The 20,958-nt window shown below is 37.1% G+C and overlaps 1 protein-coding gene across 1 annotated transcript in view; it reads left to right on the forward strand.

Annotated features, from left to right (window-relative positions):
- tnfaip8l3 (tumor necrosis factor, alpha-induced protein 8-like 3) overlaps positions 1-19,209 on the forward strand; it is a 29,902-nt gene extending 10,693 nt beyond the window's left edge. Inside the window, exon 2 of the mRNA XM_028438914.1 lies at positions 17,650-19,209. Within this exon, the coding sequence (XP_028294715.1) occupies positions 17,650-18,212 (563 nt within the window). The 3' untranslated portion in view covers positions 18,213-19,209. The remainder of the gene's footprint in view (positions 1-17,649) is intronic.
- Positions 19,210-20,958: the final 1,749 nt, after the last annotated feature.

Consider the following 20,958-nt stretch of genomic DNA (forward strand, 5'->3'; position numbering starts at 1 on the left):
AAAAAAAAGTGCTCAGAGCATCTCATCATATTAATTCATAGAGTATTCATACCAAACTACATTCCGATCAAAGGAGAACTAACGGAGGAGTAGTCATTTGAAAAATGGGGCCCCCTGGCACCCCCGTGACACGTACGTGCTAATGGGCCTCATTTATATATTGGTATGTGCCAATGATTTGGTACCACCAACCATCGTAATACTTGACTAGCAAATAAATGAGAAATCGACTTTAGTTTTTTTTTTCTTGGGCCTAAATTGAAAATCGGGCTCTGAGCGTCTATGCGTAAACATCCATCCTATCAAATTTCAGCCTGATCTGTTCTCGAATAACAGAAGAGTAGTGGTTTTAACTAGTGTACACAACAAGAAGAACAAAGTGAGAGGCGTTTTCAGTCCGGTGGCCTGTCCTAAAAACTTTTTAAGGTGTAATGCATGTTGTGTAGAAATGTTCATGCTGGAGTTTAGGTTGGAAATGAGCCTGAAGAGATGAAACGCCTCTGTTTCTTTTTACATCGGCCTTTCACTCTGTCATTATCGTTCACACATCAACACACACACACACACACCCACGCATTTACTCAAGTTTATATAAATAGATAGAGTGCCACTGTTTTAGAAATCAAACTGGACTGTTAAACTGCTCTTGTGTCAATCAAGCATGCATTTTGCAGCATATGTTGGTGATTTGTTCTCTGATAACAATAACACATGGAGGAATATGAAAACTTCAAGCTGCTGGGGTCGATATTTAAAAAAAAAAAATCAGATTAAGACATAGTGTAGGTCTCATGGATAAAGAAATCAAAGATCATTTGGTTGGGAAATTACAATGTAAAAGGTTGAAATTTCCACTCGAAAGTTTGTTTTGATCTTCACCATAAACACTGTTTATTGACTTTGTCAGTTAAGTTTTGCGTGTTGCATTGTGGGATATAGAAGTCTTTTTACTTCATTCTTTTTGTGATTTCTAGTCTTTCTTCTCCAGATAAGGATGACAGTGATTTGCTTGACTCCATTTTTGTTGTAGTTTGTTCCCAGTATTCCCCTGATATCACCTCACTTCACGAAACATTTAATATCTACTGGATCTGTGTAGCGTGTGAAAACACCAGAAATGTGTTGGGAAGTCACTTTGGGAGAGTTTTTGGACCAAACACAAGATATCACGTTCAAGTTTTTGCAATACAGCTAAACATTGCAAGCGCTTTAGTTGAATTTTCTTGAAATGATTTGCATATAAGGTAGCATGGTACCATGGTGTAGTGGTTAGCACATCTGCCTCACAGCTATAGAAGGTTCTGGGTTCAAACTCTGGGGTGGACACTAGGGTCCTCTCTGTTTTGAGTTGCTTGCGTAGGTTTACAGTGATCTCCTCCCACCGTCCAAAAGCATGACTGTTCAGTGGAGACTCTTAGTTGCCTGTGCTAGTGTTTGCCCTGTGATGGACTGGTGCCATGTCCAGGGTGTACTCCCTGGTCTAGTTCTCTTTGAGAGCTCATAGGCACCAGTGGACCTTTGCAGGACAGAATCGCTCCGAGCTCTCAGACTAGATTTCTTTGCCACCAACACTTGTAGCTACAAATAATTTTATTTAGCACATTTTTGTCTTTTTAGTCCCTGGTTCAAGAAAAACCCTCTCTTTTTTCACCGAAATTAGTAAATATCTAGAAAATCTCGTATCTTTGCAAGGAGGGCTGGATGATACATCAAGATGCAAGATATGTCGAGTTTTTTCTAATTTGGTAATATAGAAAATTTCAGTATTACCTTTATCGAGATACAGTATATATATATATATATATATATATATATATTATGGCTTATTTTGTTTTTAAAACACTTGTTTTAGGAGTCACTGCTTTTAGTACTTCTCAAAATAATAACCACATAATAATTAAAAGCACTTTTAGATGGATTTCTGAGTGCGTCCAAACCCAGACCTTCACCTAAACCTCCTCCTTGGTACGATGTACTTGTGTGTATTGTGTGAACTTTCTTGATTATGTATTTCTGTTTTATTATGTTTATATTGCACTATGTTTCCGTTTCTTTTCTTGTATGCTTCAGGCCCCGAGAAGCACATTTTGTTTTCATGGAATCATGAAAATGACAATAATCTTGAACCTTGAACCTAAACAAGCCACACTACAGAACTCACTCATACGTGCTGTCCCTTATAGGAGGAAAAGCCAAAAGTGGCACATTTTGTACAGTTGTTTGTTAATAAATGTGCCTGTGTCCCATTTTGCATCAGCAAATTTATCCCTGAATTGTCTTTCTGGTAAGAGTTTATTTGAATTAATTTGATCAGGATTTATATCGTATATTGTAATTTTGAGAAAAAAATCGAGATATAAGTTTTGGTTCATATCGCCAGCCCTATTTGCAAGACTTTCCCAGTATGATTTCATATGGTGGTTAAATCTGAGTAGAGGAAACTAATCTGTGTTAGATTCACATGACAGAAGATTCCAGGCTGTCTGCAGTCAACCAACAGTCACTCAGCAGGATTTCTCTGCTCAATTTTCCAGAGAAGTTCCCAGTGGAAGGAGGCAGAAAGGGGAGACAGCCTGAAGCCAGTTCCCATGCCTGGCTTACCAGTAAACTGAAGCCTGGCTGGTTATTACATCTAAACAATGGCACACAACGAGGAAACCACAGCTGTTGAAGACGTTAGTTTTACAGCAGAGGAAAGGCCAAAGGCCAGCCATCTCACAGGACCCTGCGGCTCACACTGTGTCCTCACAGGATGCTTGACCACTTTCTATCCACATCGGACCAGTCGCTCTGCTGGTCTTCACAGAACCAAGCGACTGTGGTGAAAAGGTGGAGGTCAGCCCTCTACATTTCCTTTTCTATCTCCTCACTGTGATTTCTGCCTCCCAGCTCTTGTGATAAGCGATTAATAACGGCACATTAATCAATCACAAGTCTCCCACTTGTGTGTCCTTTCCCTACTCTACTGGGACCAAACCATTTCAGGCAAATCCGGCAAAAGACCACAGTTGAGATGAGGAGAAAGACATTAGATAAGCCTGTGAATGCAGAGGTAATCTGTTGTGTCCCTCATGGTTCACACAGACCCCTGAGTTTATTATCCTAGATTAAAATCTCATTAGACACATTTAAACCTAAAGGATAAATACTTCTAATTTACAGCAGTCTTACTATGCCTAATATATCTTGATTGCAGCCATGTTGAAACACATTTAAAGTGTAACTAAACCCCAAGGTTTTGACTGACCTGTGGCTGGAAATAAAAAAAAAAAATGCCTTGATTATGGGTGGGGCTTCTGGAGCGGTTAAGACACGTCCAGTCTATACTAGAAAATCTCCAAAGAAGAATCAGCGCTATGCTAACTAGCAACTTAATGCTCAATATCCCTCTGTATTTACAATTATCCCAGTCCAACGTACTCACCACAGATTGCAGAGTCCACAGGTGCTAGTTTTTATGAAAGGGGCGGGGCCAAGAGTGATCGTCCATGATGTAAGAAGCCACCAAAACATCACAATTGTCAGCTTATAGCAAAATTTAGATTGTAACAACCAGGTTTCAACCCATAAACGGCAGTCCCGCTTTTTACAACAAAATATGCCAAATTGAAATACTTTGACTAAAATTTCAAGAGTTGGACAAGAATTAATGAACAACATGAAATTATTTTTAGCAGGAAAAAAAAGCGGTTTTGTGGTTTAGTTAAAATTTTCAACATGGAATAAAAAAAGCAACACTATTTAAAGATAAGTGAGGAGTTGTACAGTTTGAGTGCCACAGGCAGGAGTGAATCTCAACTAAACGCCACAGGAAATCATTCCTGCCTGTGGCGATCAAACTGTACAACTCCTCACTTTAACCTGACAGCTTCTTGTATATATCTGTGTTATATTTGTACATTTGTATATTTGTAATATTATTATTTTCTACTGCAACTTGTTACTTGTACTTGTATTTAGTTCTTATTTAATTAACAGTCTTTTACTTAATTTAGTTAGTGTTTCTTCTCTGATTAATCAAGGTCAGACATACAGTATGGTAATCCTTGGAGTTTGCACTCAGAGGATTGTGGGGAAGCACAGAGTTCACAGAATTACCAGTACCAAAATACTGTTGTTTTCAGTTACTCTTTAAAATGCATTGTAATAAATCCTCCCATTGCATTCAATACATTTGACTGCGGTGGCCAAATCATTGCAGATTAATACACACAATTTATTTGATAGTAGTAGTAGCTTCATTTACACAATAACCTATTTATCTTCATCTTTGTTGGAAGCTTTGTTCCATCAGCTGCTCATGCCCTAATGTTTATGTCTTAACTCCAAAAGAATCGTTACATCATTTAATCTGTTTATCTATCCTACAGCGGACATCTTACCGATCCGTTCACAGCAAAGACAAAAGCACACACGACTATTCACACAGTCAGGAAGATGCACAGAATAATTCAAAGTTTTATTTCTTGCTTTAACACTTAACAGTAAAGCGTGAAAGTGCATTTATTTTCATGTAGAAACAGTAGCTGAAGAGAATGAACTTTAAACTTTGTAGCTTTACTTCATGAATGTATAAAGTTATAGCGGTATTAAAGCTAGGTTATTTATTAACCTTTATGGTCGGCATGCTCCTCTACATCGTGAGCAGCTGTTAATGGTGCAGTGAATGACCTCTTTCAGCATTGGGCCACTCTTTAGAAACAGACTCGCCCACAGCTTTACATGTCATGAATAATGCACATCACTACACTGTACACTCTCACCCTATTTCTCCTTTTCTCTGTTATAGGATCAAAATGTCTCAATACAAACAAAAACAGGCGTTAGAACACACACTGTTTGCGTGTGTGTGTTACCATTTGACCTGTAGGAGTCATAAAAAAGGTCCAGATGTTAAGAAAGGACAGAAATAGTGTAAAACACTGCATATTCAGATTACATATGTTTCTTTTTTTTTTAGCATACACATTTCTAACACATATTTTTACCGTACATCTCTCTGTAAATGAGAACAGACAAAAGCCATGTTCAGACAGGTCTTGATATTTGTGTTATATCAATTTTTTTGTGTGCTTGTTCATATTACATATTAAATGTGAATTCCATCAGTTTAGAGCAGTGGTTCTCAAACTGTATTGGCTCTAGTACCACCTTTCTCTTATTTCTGAATCCATGTACCCCGTTTGTCCGACTACAATATTTTGTTTAGAAAACAATTTTAAAACAAATATAGAGCCTAATGATGGAACAAATGAGTGACGACACACATTTTAAAGAATCTGATTTTGTAAATAAGTGGAAAAAAACAGTATTTAGTGCAATGGTTCCCAACCTTAACCAGAATAAAACAATTCTGGCAAACCCAAAGACATTTTTTTGTTCTAGAATTCAATTTTGATGATGTTTGAGCACAGATTTTTTTTTTTTTTTTTTCTCACTGCATTTTAGTTAAACTAGATTTATATTTCACAAAGTGGAAGTATATAATTACAGTTGTTTAAGATTGTTTGTTGTTTTAATAATAATAATAATAATAATAATAATAATAATAATAATAATAAAAAACGACTGAGGAGGATGTCTGAGGAGGACGACTAATAATAATAATTTTAAAAAATTCATAAAGCTATTGAAATTTTTCAGAAATTTAACAAGGTTAAAAAACCCTGATTTAGTGGCTCCTGAAAATAATTATATGTATGTATAGTTTTTATTATTTCAGGTCATCTCACACATTGCCTGGGACCAAGACTGACACTCCATTTGTTAGTTTTCCTCTCTCTCTCTCTCTCTCTCTCTCTCTCTCTAGTACTCACTATAGTGCCATAGCCCTAGGAGTACACGTACTCCCATTTGAGAAACACCAGTTTAGAGTATTGACTGAATGCAATCCTGAAGTGGCCCCGCATGCACGAAAGAAAAGAGGTCCTTAGGTAAAACGTGACCCCTCATGCCTGCGTGGTCCTGCGTTCATGGAAGTAAACATGGCTGCATCTCAGCGTGTGCACTATTTATTAATTCTAAGACCTCACTTTCCTTCACTGTCCACTTTCCTCTCTGTCCTCTGCCATTGATAGTGTTTACGCTGAGTTTCTATTTTCTTAAATGGCATCGCTGATGGATAGCTTTATTGCTGTAAGCTTACTTTCCACAACATGAGAACACAAGGCTTTGTCTTGTACATTAGGAATTAATTCCTTCAGAATGTGCAGGAGTAAATGGTTTACAGCACGACTCAGACAGTAAGAGAATAAGCCCTGAGCTTCTTTTGCTCTTCCAAAAAGAAAATATATGCACTGAAAAAACGTCTGGAAAAATATTGCAGCAGTAGCATTTACTGGGTGCAAAGAATGCTGGCAGCCTTTCACTACTACGCACACATGCCCAGTAATGCAACATGTGGAAAATCCTCTGCAGATGAAATGGGCAATGAGGGAAAGTTGCTGAAATATAAATGAGGAATCTTTTGGGTTTTTTTCTTTTCTTACTAAAATCTTGCCCAATCTTTAGTTCCTAATTCTGTTTCTCTGTTATTAGTTGAAATGTATACAAGTCAGAATTACTGTTTACGTTTGTACAGGGTGTGTCAGTGGGTTCGGGCCCTGCTAAAAACCCTTATGTTGTCATTAGAAACCCTAAACAGGGAAGCACACATCTAATATTGTTATTCTGTATGAGTGTGGGAACATACCACTTTCCTTGGAGACAATCTATTCCACACAACAAATGTCATCACAGTCTGAAATTAAAGATGGATTAAAGTATTTGGCAACACTTGAAGTTTTTTTTTTTGCATAAAGCTGACATTATGCTGTCATTATATTGATAAGCATAAATAAGGTGTCTTAAAGGCTGTCATTGAGTGATGTTCATTACCTTAACCCCAAAACCTACCTAACCCCACTAGATCATCAAATCCAAAAAATGCCAACATAGCTCCAAAGGTGTCGTAATTTAGCGAAAGGTGTCGTAATTTAGCAAACAAAACGTAATGAATGCCTTCCAGCTATTCTAACTATACATTAATTTAATCTTGGAAAATATTGATTTAAAACTGCAAAAATGACAATATTCCATTGTTTTTAGATTTTTATTTTTATTTTTCCAGAACAAAATCTGCGAGTTTGGAGTTGTACAGTATTACAGGAAATGTTTGTTTTTCTTTCCACAACAAAAGACTATTTTTTAAATTACATATGAAGTTCTTCAAGCTGATACCCGGTGTTTCTGAGAATCAAATGACCACTAGTTGATATTCTACTTGGTCGCTTTCTCACTTAAAATTCTTTCAGAACTTTCAAAGGGGGCGAATTAATGGAGATATTTAGCCTCAGTGTGCTTAAGGTTTTTGTCGTTGTAGGTTTGAAATGCATCTTGGGAAACTTGAAAGTATATTTCAGTGGGAACGGTCACCATCCTAATTATACTAATAGCATATACTGTATACTCACTGAGGATTAGTGTGTAGTATGTTAGTATGTGATTTCAAGCACACAATTACTCTCACTCTGTTACTGATTGCATGTATGGAGATGATGTGGCTCTTTTGGCTGAGTGGATTACCTTCCAAGAAGAAAGTTGTGGGTTGAATCCCAGACTATCCCTGTCTATGTGCCTATATGTCCTTGAGCAAGACATTGAAGCACAGATTTGCCTCTGATGGAGGGCTGGCACTGGTCAACCACTGGGAACAACTTGGGGTTCAGTGTCTTGCCCAAGGACACTTCAACACATAGACCAGTGTCGAACCGCCAACCTCTCAATCATAGGACGACCCCTCTACCACCTGAGCCACGATTGTTAGAGAACCTGGAACAAAGCAATAGCTCTGTTTTCCCATGATTCTTGTCAAATTGTATCAAAAGATTGGAAAATCCTATTATTATAGAGTAATTATGCTGATAGTGGAGGGATTAGAACCTTTCACACGAGTGAGGCGAAAGAAAAGGAAAGGCGAGACGTTTGTTCACCCTGATGAACCAAAAGCTTGATCACCCCCAGCTGTTGAATGTGGACAACTACACACCTGAGAGAAAAAAATAAACCATTGGGTTGTAACCATAGTAATTATAGTTTGAGTACCAAATACTCTGAATTCAAGACATGTTCATTTAAAAAAAAAAAAGTGCAGGAAGCAACAGTATTACGGAGCTTTTTAAGGGTTTATTGGCTCAAAAAATTGATGTAGAATAAATATACATAAAAAATTATCCGAGCAAACTTAAAAAAATGCCATCTTCAGCAATCGCTAAATAGAGAACCTAATCCCTTTTATTTCCATCAGATTTTTTCCAGAGTTTTTTCAAAGATGTCAGTCAGCAATTATCTGAGAGATACACAAAGGTTTGTCGCTCGTTGGTAGGGGAATGAATCTTAAGGTGATTGGACATAAAAGCCTGGAGATCCATTGAAGATCCATCCACAGGTGCTAAAGGAGGCCAAAATGGATGAGGACGTACTTGCCTTGCCTGATACTTACTAAAATTAAGACTCGTCTGTTGAAAATGAGGTTGCCAATTATTCATTAGAAATGTTTTTCATCTGATATAACTTAAATATTTTACAAGGCAGCATGCGGTGTGACAACAAAATATAGATGCGTTGGTACTGTATGTGGGCTCTAACAAAACAAAACCCATAAATGCAGCAACAAGTACAGCATGTCTTGTTTTCTTGTTGTCTTATCTCCCAGCAAGCAGCACTTAAGTGTATAAATGGTGCACTTTTGAACAAAAATTACTAGAAAAAATATAAATATAGACAATAATGAATGAAAACGTTACAAAATGAGAATAAAGTCTATTGGTTGGATTTTTGAGGCCCTTCCAGGGTGGTGCAATTTCATGAACTTTGGCAGGAGGGTACAGGCTGGGGAAAAATTGAATGCATACTTTTTTTTTTTTTGATGCAATTTCAGGACTCGTTTTTATTGCAATTTAATGACAAAACTTCACCTTTTGCAATATCTCACCATTTCTGTGTGTGTGAGATTTTATTGACTTTCCAATGTTGTTTTCATCTGCCGTTTGAAGATGATCACGAATACACACATTGTAGCCTCACAGTCAGACGTGTGTGCTCCAGCTGACGGGTTCCTGCAGGCTTTACTCTGCAAAAGGCCAGTCGGAGCAAGACCAACAACACATCCCACAGCCCGCCTACCAGATTAAATATAAACTATATCAGTAGGAAATAACAATTCTGCCAAGATGCTTCCTCTACAGTAATCTACCGTAGTCACTTTATTAGGACTTTGATTTAGTTTTATCTTGATTACAGGAGCGCAGAAGGTTGCACTGATGGCAGAATTAGTTCATCATTGAAAATCAACCGAAAATGTATTTCATAAGCCTGTAACCAATTTATGACATGGTGCAATGATCTCAGTGCAGATGTGCAGAGTAGTCATAATAAGGTGTCATTGCAGCTCCAGCCTACGCAGGCAGGAAGGATTATCATGGAGAAGGAATAAATATGACAAATGTGCAAACTAATGCAGCGCTCTCACAGACCCAATTTAGCAAGCCACTGTTTAGTAACTTCTCTCGATGAATAAAGTGTTTGCTTGTACCTCTTCACCCTCTTCGTAATGATAAGTCATATGTCCTGACAGCCAATTAAAGCTGGTGGCGATCGGTCCTATCACCTTAGATAAAGACAAATAAATCAAAGGTATTTGTCCAGTAAAACTCCATCACAAACATAGGGTTTGTATAAATGTTCATGAGACCTGAACTTTGGAAAAGTTTTGAGCTTTGCTTTGGGGGATATTTGTGTCCCGTATAGAAGAATACCGTGAATTCTTGTGTTTCTTTGAAAGACAAGGAGGACGACAATTAGGTTGATGCCATTTTTGTTCTGGTTTGTTTATGGTGTTCCCTGTGATATGATGTCACTGCTTGGAACATTACATTCTGGCTGTGTTTGGGTGTGTTTGTGGAAAGCCACACAAATAACAACCTCCATTGTTTTGGCACTACTTTAGACAACTAGCAGAAATGTGTTGGGAAGCCAATTTTGGATGAGCACTAAAACATATTTCTGTTTAGGAAAACTTGGATTTAAAAATAAAAAGTTTAGACATACTTTGAAAATATTTTAGGCATCCTCATTCAAGTATTTGATTAATGACTATTTATGTATCTTTTGAATATCAACATAAAAAGCCATAAAGGTCATATTTCTCTGACTTAAACAAAGGTCAATCCAGATAAACATGTTTCGCTGCAGCTTTGGCTGCTCTCCCTGTCCCACACTGAATGTAGGTTCTGATGCAGCGCTGCTAAAACTGTTGATTCAGCCTTCTGAAAACATGAGACGGAACAAAGAGCCACTGTCTGGTCAACACCCACGGACGGAGCGCGGCGAGCACCTAGCTAATCCTGATGTTTAAAGTCAACTTCACCAAGTCCAAAAACATTCTTATGTAACCAGTATGACCGTCGTTCATCCTCTGCTCCTGGTTTGTTTTCAGTCACTTGTTCCCACATGCTGAGTGGAAAGATGATGAAGATTGTGAGCAGGTAGCAGTGACGCTGTGGGAGTAAGATAAAGATAAGAAACAGGATAGTAGTTTCTCTTCTTTAACTCATTTGGCCACAGTCAATGTTTTTTAATTCAGAATTAATTATTCTGAGTCAAATAATTATGAATTAGTGTTCTGCTGTGTGTTTACATGTAAATAGTCATTTCAAATTGAGGTTTACATGAAAAACATGTAATCCCCTTTATTCAATTCCGCTTTAGGTCTGGTGGTTGGGAAGTGTTCTGATTGGACAGGGGGAGAAAGTGACATATCAGGTCTTTCGGGGAAAAACACACAACAAACCCTTTAAGTTTGGCTACAACGTAGAAGACCACTATTTACTATTAAGAACTATTTTCAGTTTTATTTTGATTGTAGTTTTGAAGCAACAGCTCGACAAAAACATACAGTTTCACTTTCATCAGCTGAGCAGGAGAAGGAGATAGACGACCGTACTTTGGTCAGTCAAAGCCAGTGGTTAATGCAACGGCTGCTCTACCTCACTCCACAGGATTCTGAGCAGAAGAAGAACTTTATGGTGACCTGCATGTCATTAGTGAAGCTCTGTGATCTGATACAGGACTTCATGTCCCCCAACAAAGCTTGTTTCGTTTGCTGATGTCCGTGTGTGTGTATTATAAAAGAACGACCATGCGCAGACAAATAAATAAATAATGTCTTTATTTGTCAAGACCGGAATTAAACGTATACAAGATCGAATAATTATTCCATTCAGAATTAAAATCAAAGTAAACCAGCCACGAAATTTGGATTTAAGTTTAATTCTGAATGTCCATTTTCATTTGGAACAAGGTGTTTACAAGGTCAGTTTAAAGAGGATTTAGTTTTTATTCTGAACTAAAGTGGAATTAAAGCTCTCATGTAAACGTAGCTAGTGGCCTCATGTTCACGTTCACTCCAGCTCAAGCATGTCATTCATCACAGCCTCGAGGTGACAGCCTCAATGTGTGTGTGTGTGTGTGTATGTGTGTGGGAGATCAGAGGGTTTCCTTGTGGCACCCCCTAATCATCTACTTTCAGAGATGCTGACTCACTTTATTTCTCCCACATTTTGACTCACATTTTCAGGCATTTTCACTTTTTTTCAGGGTTTTACAGCCAAACTCCCTCTTTCTTATGTTTACATTCAAGTCGCGGATCTAGAAAAAATTCAATGGGGTGGCAAGACTGGGAGGTGGCAACATATAGAAGACATACATAAAGCATACTGAATTATAGGGCTGGGTATCGCCAGGTACCACGGAATGCGATATATCGCAATATTTTTTTTGCCCGTGATAACGATATTATCGCGATAATCAATATATCACAGGAAAATTAATCCACGATACATCACGATAACTGTCACTGAAGAAATTCAGAATTTATCTACTGCAATGAATTCATTTCACAGGAATTACGAAACATTGTCAATCAATTTCACACGAATGACAGCCAAGCGTATACTGTACTGCACAGTGGCTCTTCTTAACACACACTGACCACAACTAGTCCAATGCCCTTGATTCAAAATACTGCTTCACCAAAATATTGTTAATGTTTGTGCAAATTAACTTTAAGTCATTAAAAACAGAATTAATGCAGAAAATTGTCATTTCAGTGCTAGTATTATCGACTTCTCTGTAAACATGGACACATATCAGTGCTGCTTGTCAAGCACAATGATTATATCCTCTTCATTTCTGTAAGATTCACAAAGTATCTTCACCATGTTTTCTTTGAAAGACATTGATTTATAGACACACAGAAAAATATCTCCCTCAGGAAATTTTGATATTATAAAAGCTATTTGGTCTAATCTAGAACATTGTAGGCCTACCTGTACCCCTAGGGTTAAATTAAAAACCTTGCAGGAGGACCTTGAAAATATGTATGAATCTCAGACAGTGCTTACCAAATATGTAAGCAAATACATTCACTAATTTACATTATTAATGCACACCTTAAATGAGTTCTTTCCTTACTTTTACTAGTAAATATTAGTTTTATGAGCCTAAATATGATTAATATTTTGCCATAAAATGCTAGAAGGCTGCTCATCTATAGTAACAATAGAAAATCTAAAAAAAAAACTACACACATCTTTATTATAATTTTTAACTATGTTTCAAAACCTTTGTAAATTGAACAAATGTCCTTTTTGAAAGAGAATGTATGAAGCTCTCCTCAGCCTCCCCAAACGTGTGCACATTCAGCACACACTGGACACACCCACGTGCACATTGCCTCACATACACTCAAACCTACACAATCCTGAACTCAACTAACTCACAAAGAAGTCCCACAAGTGAACACACAAGCTGCAGCGCACAAAACACGCTCAAACGAGCAAAACCTGTGCACAAACACTCACCGATGTCTGAAGGCCGTGGAACGTCAGTCATGGAGGGAATAAGGAAGGGAGAGAGAGTCCGAGGCCGTTACTATGTTTTGGAATTATGTTTTTTCTTTTTTGTGTGTTCACGGCAAATGTGTAAGGGTTGACAGCTATGTTTTTACCTCTTTCCCCTCGTGCGCCAATGTATAAAATGCACTTCCCAGCCTCTCTCGCGATACTTGCGCGTCTTCTTCATTGGCTCCACAGTCAGGAAGCGGCAGCGGGGCGTTACAGGTCGGCGGCCCGCGGCCGCATAGTTCCGTGCTTGTGTGTAAAAATTAGGTTGGAAGCAGGTTTGGCAAGGCTTTGTTGTCGGGTGGCATTTGCCACCCTATGCCACCCCAGGAGATCCGCCCCTGCTTACATTCCTTATCATTTTGATGTGCAAACACTCTAAACCAGGGAGGCCAAACTCTTTTTACTTCAGGGGCCAAATACAAACCTGTCTAATCTCTAGTGGGTCACAGATTTTATATGTAGAGAAAATGACTGATTATATCATTATTGTGCCCTAGTTTGTACTTCCATGTGTAAATGATATCTAAGCGATGAGTGATAGACATCAGTCCCTGCTGGATAATTTAATTTAAATTTCCTTGATTTTGCTGACAATTTTTTTGGGAATTTGGGGAATGTATGTTGAATAATTTGGGGACAATTGCATGATTGGAAAAAAAATTGACAGTTCCTTCAACGCTTTGAGATTGAAAAATGACTGACCTCATGTGATATATGTATAAGTATGGGAAAACTGTGAGCTCTGCAAATATTGTGGAGATTCATTTAATTTGTGTATTTAAGGGGACTGATATATCTACATCTTAATTATTTGGTAATTTACACATTGATTCATGTTTTCTTCTTTTAAGTCCCACATTCTTTGTTTTTCTTCTGACCATATTTTGACCTTCTATTACTGTGAAATCTAATTTCTAAAATGCTAACATTTTTGCTTTTAATGTAATATTAGGTTTTATGCAAATTTGGCTGCTTTTGTGAGCCTTAGGGTGCTTAATTAGATCTGCTAGGGTGTGACAGCTGCTGCTCCTGAACTTTGAGGAAAACTGCTGTTAAAGCTTTAATCCTGCAGCTACAATCACAATTTGTAGCTTAAAATGTTGCTGCAATCTTGCTCTTTCTTAAAATTATATTTTTAGTGGAAATGCTTCCCGTTCGTCCCCTACTTTGCTTCCCAGCATTTCATTGGGCAGCTTTAGCTCAGTGATCAGAGCCTGCTTCTACCTATCTTCGAACAATCATCTTGTGGAACTTGGTTCAAATTTTGCCCTGCACAATGTCTGTAACTTTGACTCAAAATAAATACTTGCTAAATCCTCAAAGACTGAAAATAAATTGCTGTTCATTGCCTGTGAGTACTGCCTACAAATATCTAAGCTTTTGGTATACAGCCAAAGGAGTTGGCAATTGTTTTTTGCATTCCCAATTGCATTGTGGTGGCAATACAAATGATTCTAGTATTTTTTACTTTCTCCTGCATGCTGTATTAGATGCTCTAAAGTCCCTTATAGTTTTACACTTGTGCTCTAGAGAAGGAGGTTGATGCGAGCTGGTTGACGAACACCTGTTACTGCTCTCAAACAGACTTTAGGCAGTGTTGTTAAGGAGTGACAAGAGGAAAATAATCCTGCTGTTAGCGCTGTTAAAATCAGAGAATATGTTCATTAAATTCCCTGAGTGCAGTTGTCTGCTTAGTGAAGATAAATTATATTTAACTGTTATAAGAAGGATATGTAATTAACTGCTGGGATGAGAAGTTTGTGTTACGAGTACATGAGTCAGATCCAAATCCGAGCCGTCTGCAGGACCATCAGTCTGACAAGGCAGGCTTTATGGAGCAAGCTGTCACCTTGTCCGTGGGCCAGCCCTTCAGAAATCCATCCATTTGGCTTTTCTGAATATCAGAGGCTCTGAAGCAACAAAGAGTTGCTTCAGAAGAACAGGAAGTGACAGTGACAAAGAGAAGCCTGTTAACGAGAGCCCCAGATCTGCCTAATAAAAACCAGTTACATTTACTGGTTTTACAATTCAAATATCGTGGAAACCCTGCGTGATAATCACTTCTTATATAGTTAGTAATTTACTGCCATATGCCATACATATGATTGTCAAGACTGAGGAAATAGATCCCTTTACTCTGAAAGATGCATTTTTTTTGTCCTCAGCTGTTTAAGGCTCAATGTTGAAAGTTAAGTCCTTTAACCCCAACTGCTCGTGTAAAGAAAAAACAGGCATTATTGTCAAAAGATTACACTACCTGTAGTGTGACCTAAGACAAATTATGCAGGCATGAAAAAGAATAAATACATTTTAAAAATGTAACGTAGAAAAAAAAGTATACATTATTTGCAAAAAATATGTATATCTAACAAATATTACATTTTGTGGCAAAAATTGGCTGATATTATCACCCATCTTTAATCTTTTTTTTTTTAATCTAACAAAAATTTGCACTGTTTTCTAAAACAACAAGCCACAGGCACATCTTAGTCATCTGTTTCCTTCTCTTCTCAGCAAAGAAACATCTCTGTTGTGATGTCTTTCATGATACGCTTTACTGGACTTATCCTGCTGCAGATTTGAAGTGAACTGCTGATATGAGAGCGAGATAAATATGGTAGTTTAACAGATTTTAACACTCAACAACAAACTGAAAACATGATTCCCCCCAGCTACTGCTTACATTAAAAATTGCCTTGTTTCTTCCTAAATGACATGTTGGCCTAATTTTATGACTTTCAAATGTCATTTAGCTTCAGACAAACACATGAAATGTCACTGCTGTACTTTCACATGAAATGTCACGGATTAACAGTTCACTACTATCTAACATGCACGCCTGTTGCCCCAAGTTAAGACCTCTGCTGAGAAATCTTTTTTTTTAATTCACAAAATGCTGCTTTTTGTTTTCTTGGGGTAAATATGCAAGATGGATTTTGCACGCAGGCTTTGAGTTTAACATGTGGTGTTGATAGAGAGTGTTTGAGACTCTTACCAGCAGCTGAATAATGTTATCCAGCCAAAGAAAGGCTGCAGGAGAAAGAAGCTGCTAAATGTCATTTGCTTCTTTAAAAGTTGCCCCTCGTTATCGTTATTTAATGTAATTTTTCATATTTAGGGACTGTATATAAAAGTTTGTAAATGCCATTTTACAAACTAATCTTACACTTCTGATTCCTTGAAGTTTGAAATCATGACTTCAATCCGAAAAAACAAAAGGAAATATCCACCAAGCGCTTGCATCATTTCCTTTTTTTTTTTTTTTTTTTTACATTTTAACATTTATGGAAGTTATGCAACACAAAAAGTTTCCATTTAATGCAATACAAGGACTTTTGTTTTTTGATCAGACATTTTAGCACATTTTTCTTTTTAAATAGCTAGTTAGCTAGAAATTTTGCAATTTAGCTCAAAATCACAAAGTAGGAAATTTACTACATATCTGTTCTACAAAACAGATATGTCGTACATTTTGATATTTATCTTTAAACATATTGTTGTTTTATTATTTTTCTTTTTCATTCCTATGCATTAGTTGTTGTTTTTAAAGTATTGGAAAGCATGCAATCTCTGGCTTCCCATTCATTCATTTAACTTCTACACTGACCTCACTTCTCTGCGGTCTTTGTGTTATTTTTATCCCAGTTTACCGGAGGTGCAAAGCACAGTAATTCCCAAACAGGTCACATAGTTGATCTTAACTCTGACACACAATGATAAACAAAGACTTTTACTCATGGGCCTTACCAAAAGTTTTAAATAAAGTGACTCATGAGTGAATCTGTCCATGTCTTGTATAGGCAGTAGAAACCAGGGTTGAAAACCTGAACTCGAGTCGATCAGTGGTGTTGAACACAGAAGGTACTTTAACTCAGTGATTCCCAAACTTTTCAGAGTCCCGTATCCCTTCAGACCTTTAACCTGACGCCATGTACCCCTCTTGCACACTTAAAAAACATAATTATGTAATGTCATATACAATATAGCCATACAGTGAAATTTTTCAATGAATTTGACCAATCCTGTTGAGGAATGATATATTCAATAGAGTAATAAAAAATAATAATCTGTAGGCAGTAGGCACACAAGAAAACATCTTATTCAGAATTATGACTTGTTTGCTTTATTTAATTAATTAGCCTACTGTTGTTTCTCTGAGGCTGCATGTGTAATTTGTGGAAATGCATGGAGGCTCCTGACTGCTGGTCAACGTATATTCTAGTTTCCAATGTTGTCACCCTGTTTTTTTTTTTTTTTTAGTCATGTACCCCCTGTGGCAATTTGCGTACACCACCTTGGGAATCTAGGCTTTAACTCATTTACACACACACACACACACACACACACACACACACACACACACACACACACACACACACACACACACACACACACACACACACACACACACACACACACACACACACACACAAATAATAATAAGAGTTTGAATTGTCAGTATTTATTTATCTTAGCCTACTTGAGATAGATTGATAAAGTGATCCACAGTAGATAAAATGTTGATAATAATGTATACTTTATTTTTCACCATAGTTAACCAGTGACCCTCTGATTAGACACCCACTTCCTTAACCACTAGGCTACCACTCCCCTCTTTTTTTTTTAAAATCTATCATTTGATAGATCCATCGATAGCTTTGATCTCACATCTGTTAAGTTTCTCTCTTTCTCTTTGTGTGATCTTCAGGACAAGAGAGTTTCAACTCACGCTCACTGGCTCTGCAGGCCCAGAAGAAGATCCTGAGCAAGATGGCCACGATGGTGGTGGCAAACATGCTAACGGACGATATCAGCAGCGAGATCTTAGACGAGCTCTACAAGACGAGCCGAGAGTTCACCAAGAGCAAAAAAGAGGCTCACAAGATCATCAAAGATGTCATCAAAATCGCACTGAAGATTGGCATCTTATACCGTAACCACCAGTTCAGCCCAGACGAGCTGGACACGGTGGAACGCTTCAAGAAGAAGATGAACCAGGCGGCCATGACCGCCGTGTCCTTCTATGAGGTGGAATACACCTTTGACAGGAATATTCTTTCCGAGCTCCTGCTGGAGTGCAGGGACCTGCTTCACGCCCTGGTCGAGCAGCACCTGACCGCGCGCTCACATGCACGTATCGACCACGTTTTCAACCATTTTGCCCATGGAGAGTTTTTGGCAGAGCTTTATGGTGATGGAGAGGAGTACAGACTCTCTCTGAGGAAGATCTGTAATGGCATCAACAAACTGCTTGATGAGGGAACGCTTTAACATCTTGGTCTTCATCTCAATGACCTCCAACTCTTTCTTTCTCATTTTCTTGCTGCTCTCCTTCTCCTCCTTCGACTTCCTCTCCACTTGCCCCGGCCACACATCCTCCACTTCCTCGTCTTCCTCTTTTCTCTGCCTTCATCCTGCTGAGGAAATCCAGTCAGAATTTAACTCAGTGCATCGCTGCGGTACACTTGGACAGCATGCTCATCCTTGAATCCATTACCCCCTCCCCACAGGTCACAACTCTTTGTGCAAAAAATGTACTGAACCAAAAACATTCAGTGTTTGGTAATGGAAGAAAGTCAGTAGTAGTTCTTGTCTATTTTCTTAATGTGCCTCTTTGTTTTCATGGGATTGCTTGGAAAATTGCTGTGCTGTGTTTGAACTATAAGACCAACAATGACATGGTGTGTATTGTAAATCTTTGTCGATCTCATCTATGAGAGTGTAACATGTCTTTTATTAAAGTATTTCTCCAACCCTTCTGGGCTTTTCTTGCAACAACCGCACAGTAGAAGAGGTGAGTGTATTCCTTCTTCCTGGCAGCCGATGATGTCATTTTCAAACTGATCTAACGCCTCAAAATGAAGATAAGACATAAAAATGATCAAAAAATGTTCAAATGCCTCGAAACGAAGGTAAGGCTATAGTAAGCCAAAAACAAAGATGGCAAAAAAAATTTCAAACGCCTCGAAACGGAGGTAAGGCTATTGTAAGAAAAAAAAACAAGCAAAAACATTACAAGCGCCTTGAAACGGAGGAAAGGCTATAGTAAGGCAAAAAAACTGGGGAAAAATGTCATACGCATCCAAACAAAGATTTCGAAAAACGAAAGGCAAAAAACGGCAACATTATTTTAAAGGCCTCGAAACAGAAGTAAGGGCTATAGTAAAGTATAAAAATGGAAAATCTTTGGAATTTTTTTTTTCTGGAATAATGTAATCATAAGACCCTAAAAACCAGTAAAAATATGATGCACACACCTGAACTGGGGTGAAAATGCTATAAGGCATGAAAAATGAGAAAAAAGTGGTGAACACCCAAAATCAGAGGCATAAAAATGGAAAATCTCTGAAAATTTTTTTTTCCCGAGATAACGTAATCATAAGGCCCTAAAACTAGTGCAAATTTGATCCACACACTTAAACTGGGGTGAAAATGCTATAAGGCATAAAAAAATGACAAAAAACAAATATCACCCAAAATTAAAAGTAAGGCAATAACAAGGCATATTTTTTCAAAAAAATAAAAAAAAAAAAAAAAAAAAAACAATTAAGTTAGGACCATCATAAGACCCTAAAAACTACTGCAAATATCATGCACATACTTAAACAGGGCTAAGAAAGTAGTAAGGCACAAAAAATGACAAAAAGCAAAAATCCTCCAAAATCAAAAGTAAGGCTATAACAAGGCATATTTTTTCAAAAAAATCAAAAAAAAAAAAAAAAAAATGGAGTTAGGACCATCATTAGACCCTAAAAACTACTGCAAATATAATGCACATACTTAAACAGGGCTAAGAAAGCAGTAAGGCACAAAAAACAAAAATTACCCAGAATCAAAAGAAAGGCTATAACGAGGCATAATTTTCAAAAATTAAAAAAAAAAAAAAAAATTGAGTTAGGACCATCATTAGTCCCTAAAAACTACTGCAAATATAATGCACATACTTAAACATGGCTAATAAAGCAGTAAGGCCCAAAAAATGACAAAAAACAAAAATCTTCCAAAATAAAAAGTAAGGCTAAAACAAGGCATATTTTTCAAAAATTTCCAAAAAAAAAAAAATTGAGTTAGGACCATCATTAGACCCTAAAAACTACTGCAAATATAATGCACATACTTAAACAAGGATAAAAAAGCAGTAAGGCACAAAAATGACATGAAACAAACATCCTCCAAAATTAAAAGTAAGGCTATAACAGGGCATATTTTTTCAACAATTTCCAAAAAAAAAAAAATTGAGTTAGGACCATCATTAGACCCTAAAAACTACTGCAAATATAATGCACATACTTAAACAAGGCTAAAAAAGCAGTAAGGCACAAAAAATGACATGAAACAAACATCCTCCAAAATTAAAAGTAAGGCTATAACAGGGCATATTTTTTCAACAATTTAAAAAAAAAAAAAAAAAATTGAGTTAGGACCATCATTAGACCCTAAAAACTACTGCAAATATAATGCACATACTTAAACAGGGCTAAAAAAGCAGTAAGGCACAAAAAATGACAAAAAAAAAAACATAAATCTTACAAAATCAAAAGTAAGGCTATAACAAGGAATATTTTTGCAAAAATTTCAAAAAAAAAAAAAAAAATTAAGTTAGGACCATCATTAGACCCTAAAAAACTACTTCAAATATAATGCACATACTTAAACAGGGCTAAGAAAGCAGTAAAGCACATAAAAATGACAAAAAACAGAAATCACCCAAAATTAAAAGTAAGGCTAAATCAAGGAATATTTTTTCAAAAAATTTCCAAAAAAAAAATGAGTTAGGATCATCATTAGACCCTAAAAACTACTGCAAATATAATGCACATACTTAAACAGGGCTAAGAAAACAGTAAGGCACAAAAAATGACAAAAAACAAAAATCTTCCAAAATAAAAAGTAAGGCTATGACAAGGCATATTTTTCAAAAATTTCCAAAAAAAAAAAATTGAGTTAGGACCATCATTAGACCCTAAAAACTACTGCAAATATAATGCACATACTTAACAAGGATAAAAAGCAGTAA

This window comes from Gouania willdenowi, chromosome 3 (genome assembly GCF_900634775.1).
Source record: "Gouania willdenowi chromosome 3, fGouWil2.1, whole genome shotgun sequence".
Taxonomy (NCBI): domain Eukaryota; kingdom Metazoa; phylum Chordata; class Actinopteri; order Blenniiformes; family Gobiesocidae; genus Gouania; species Gouania willdenowi.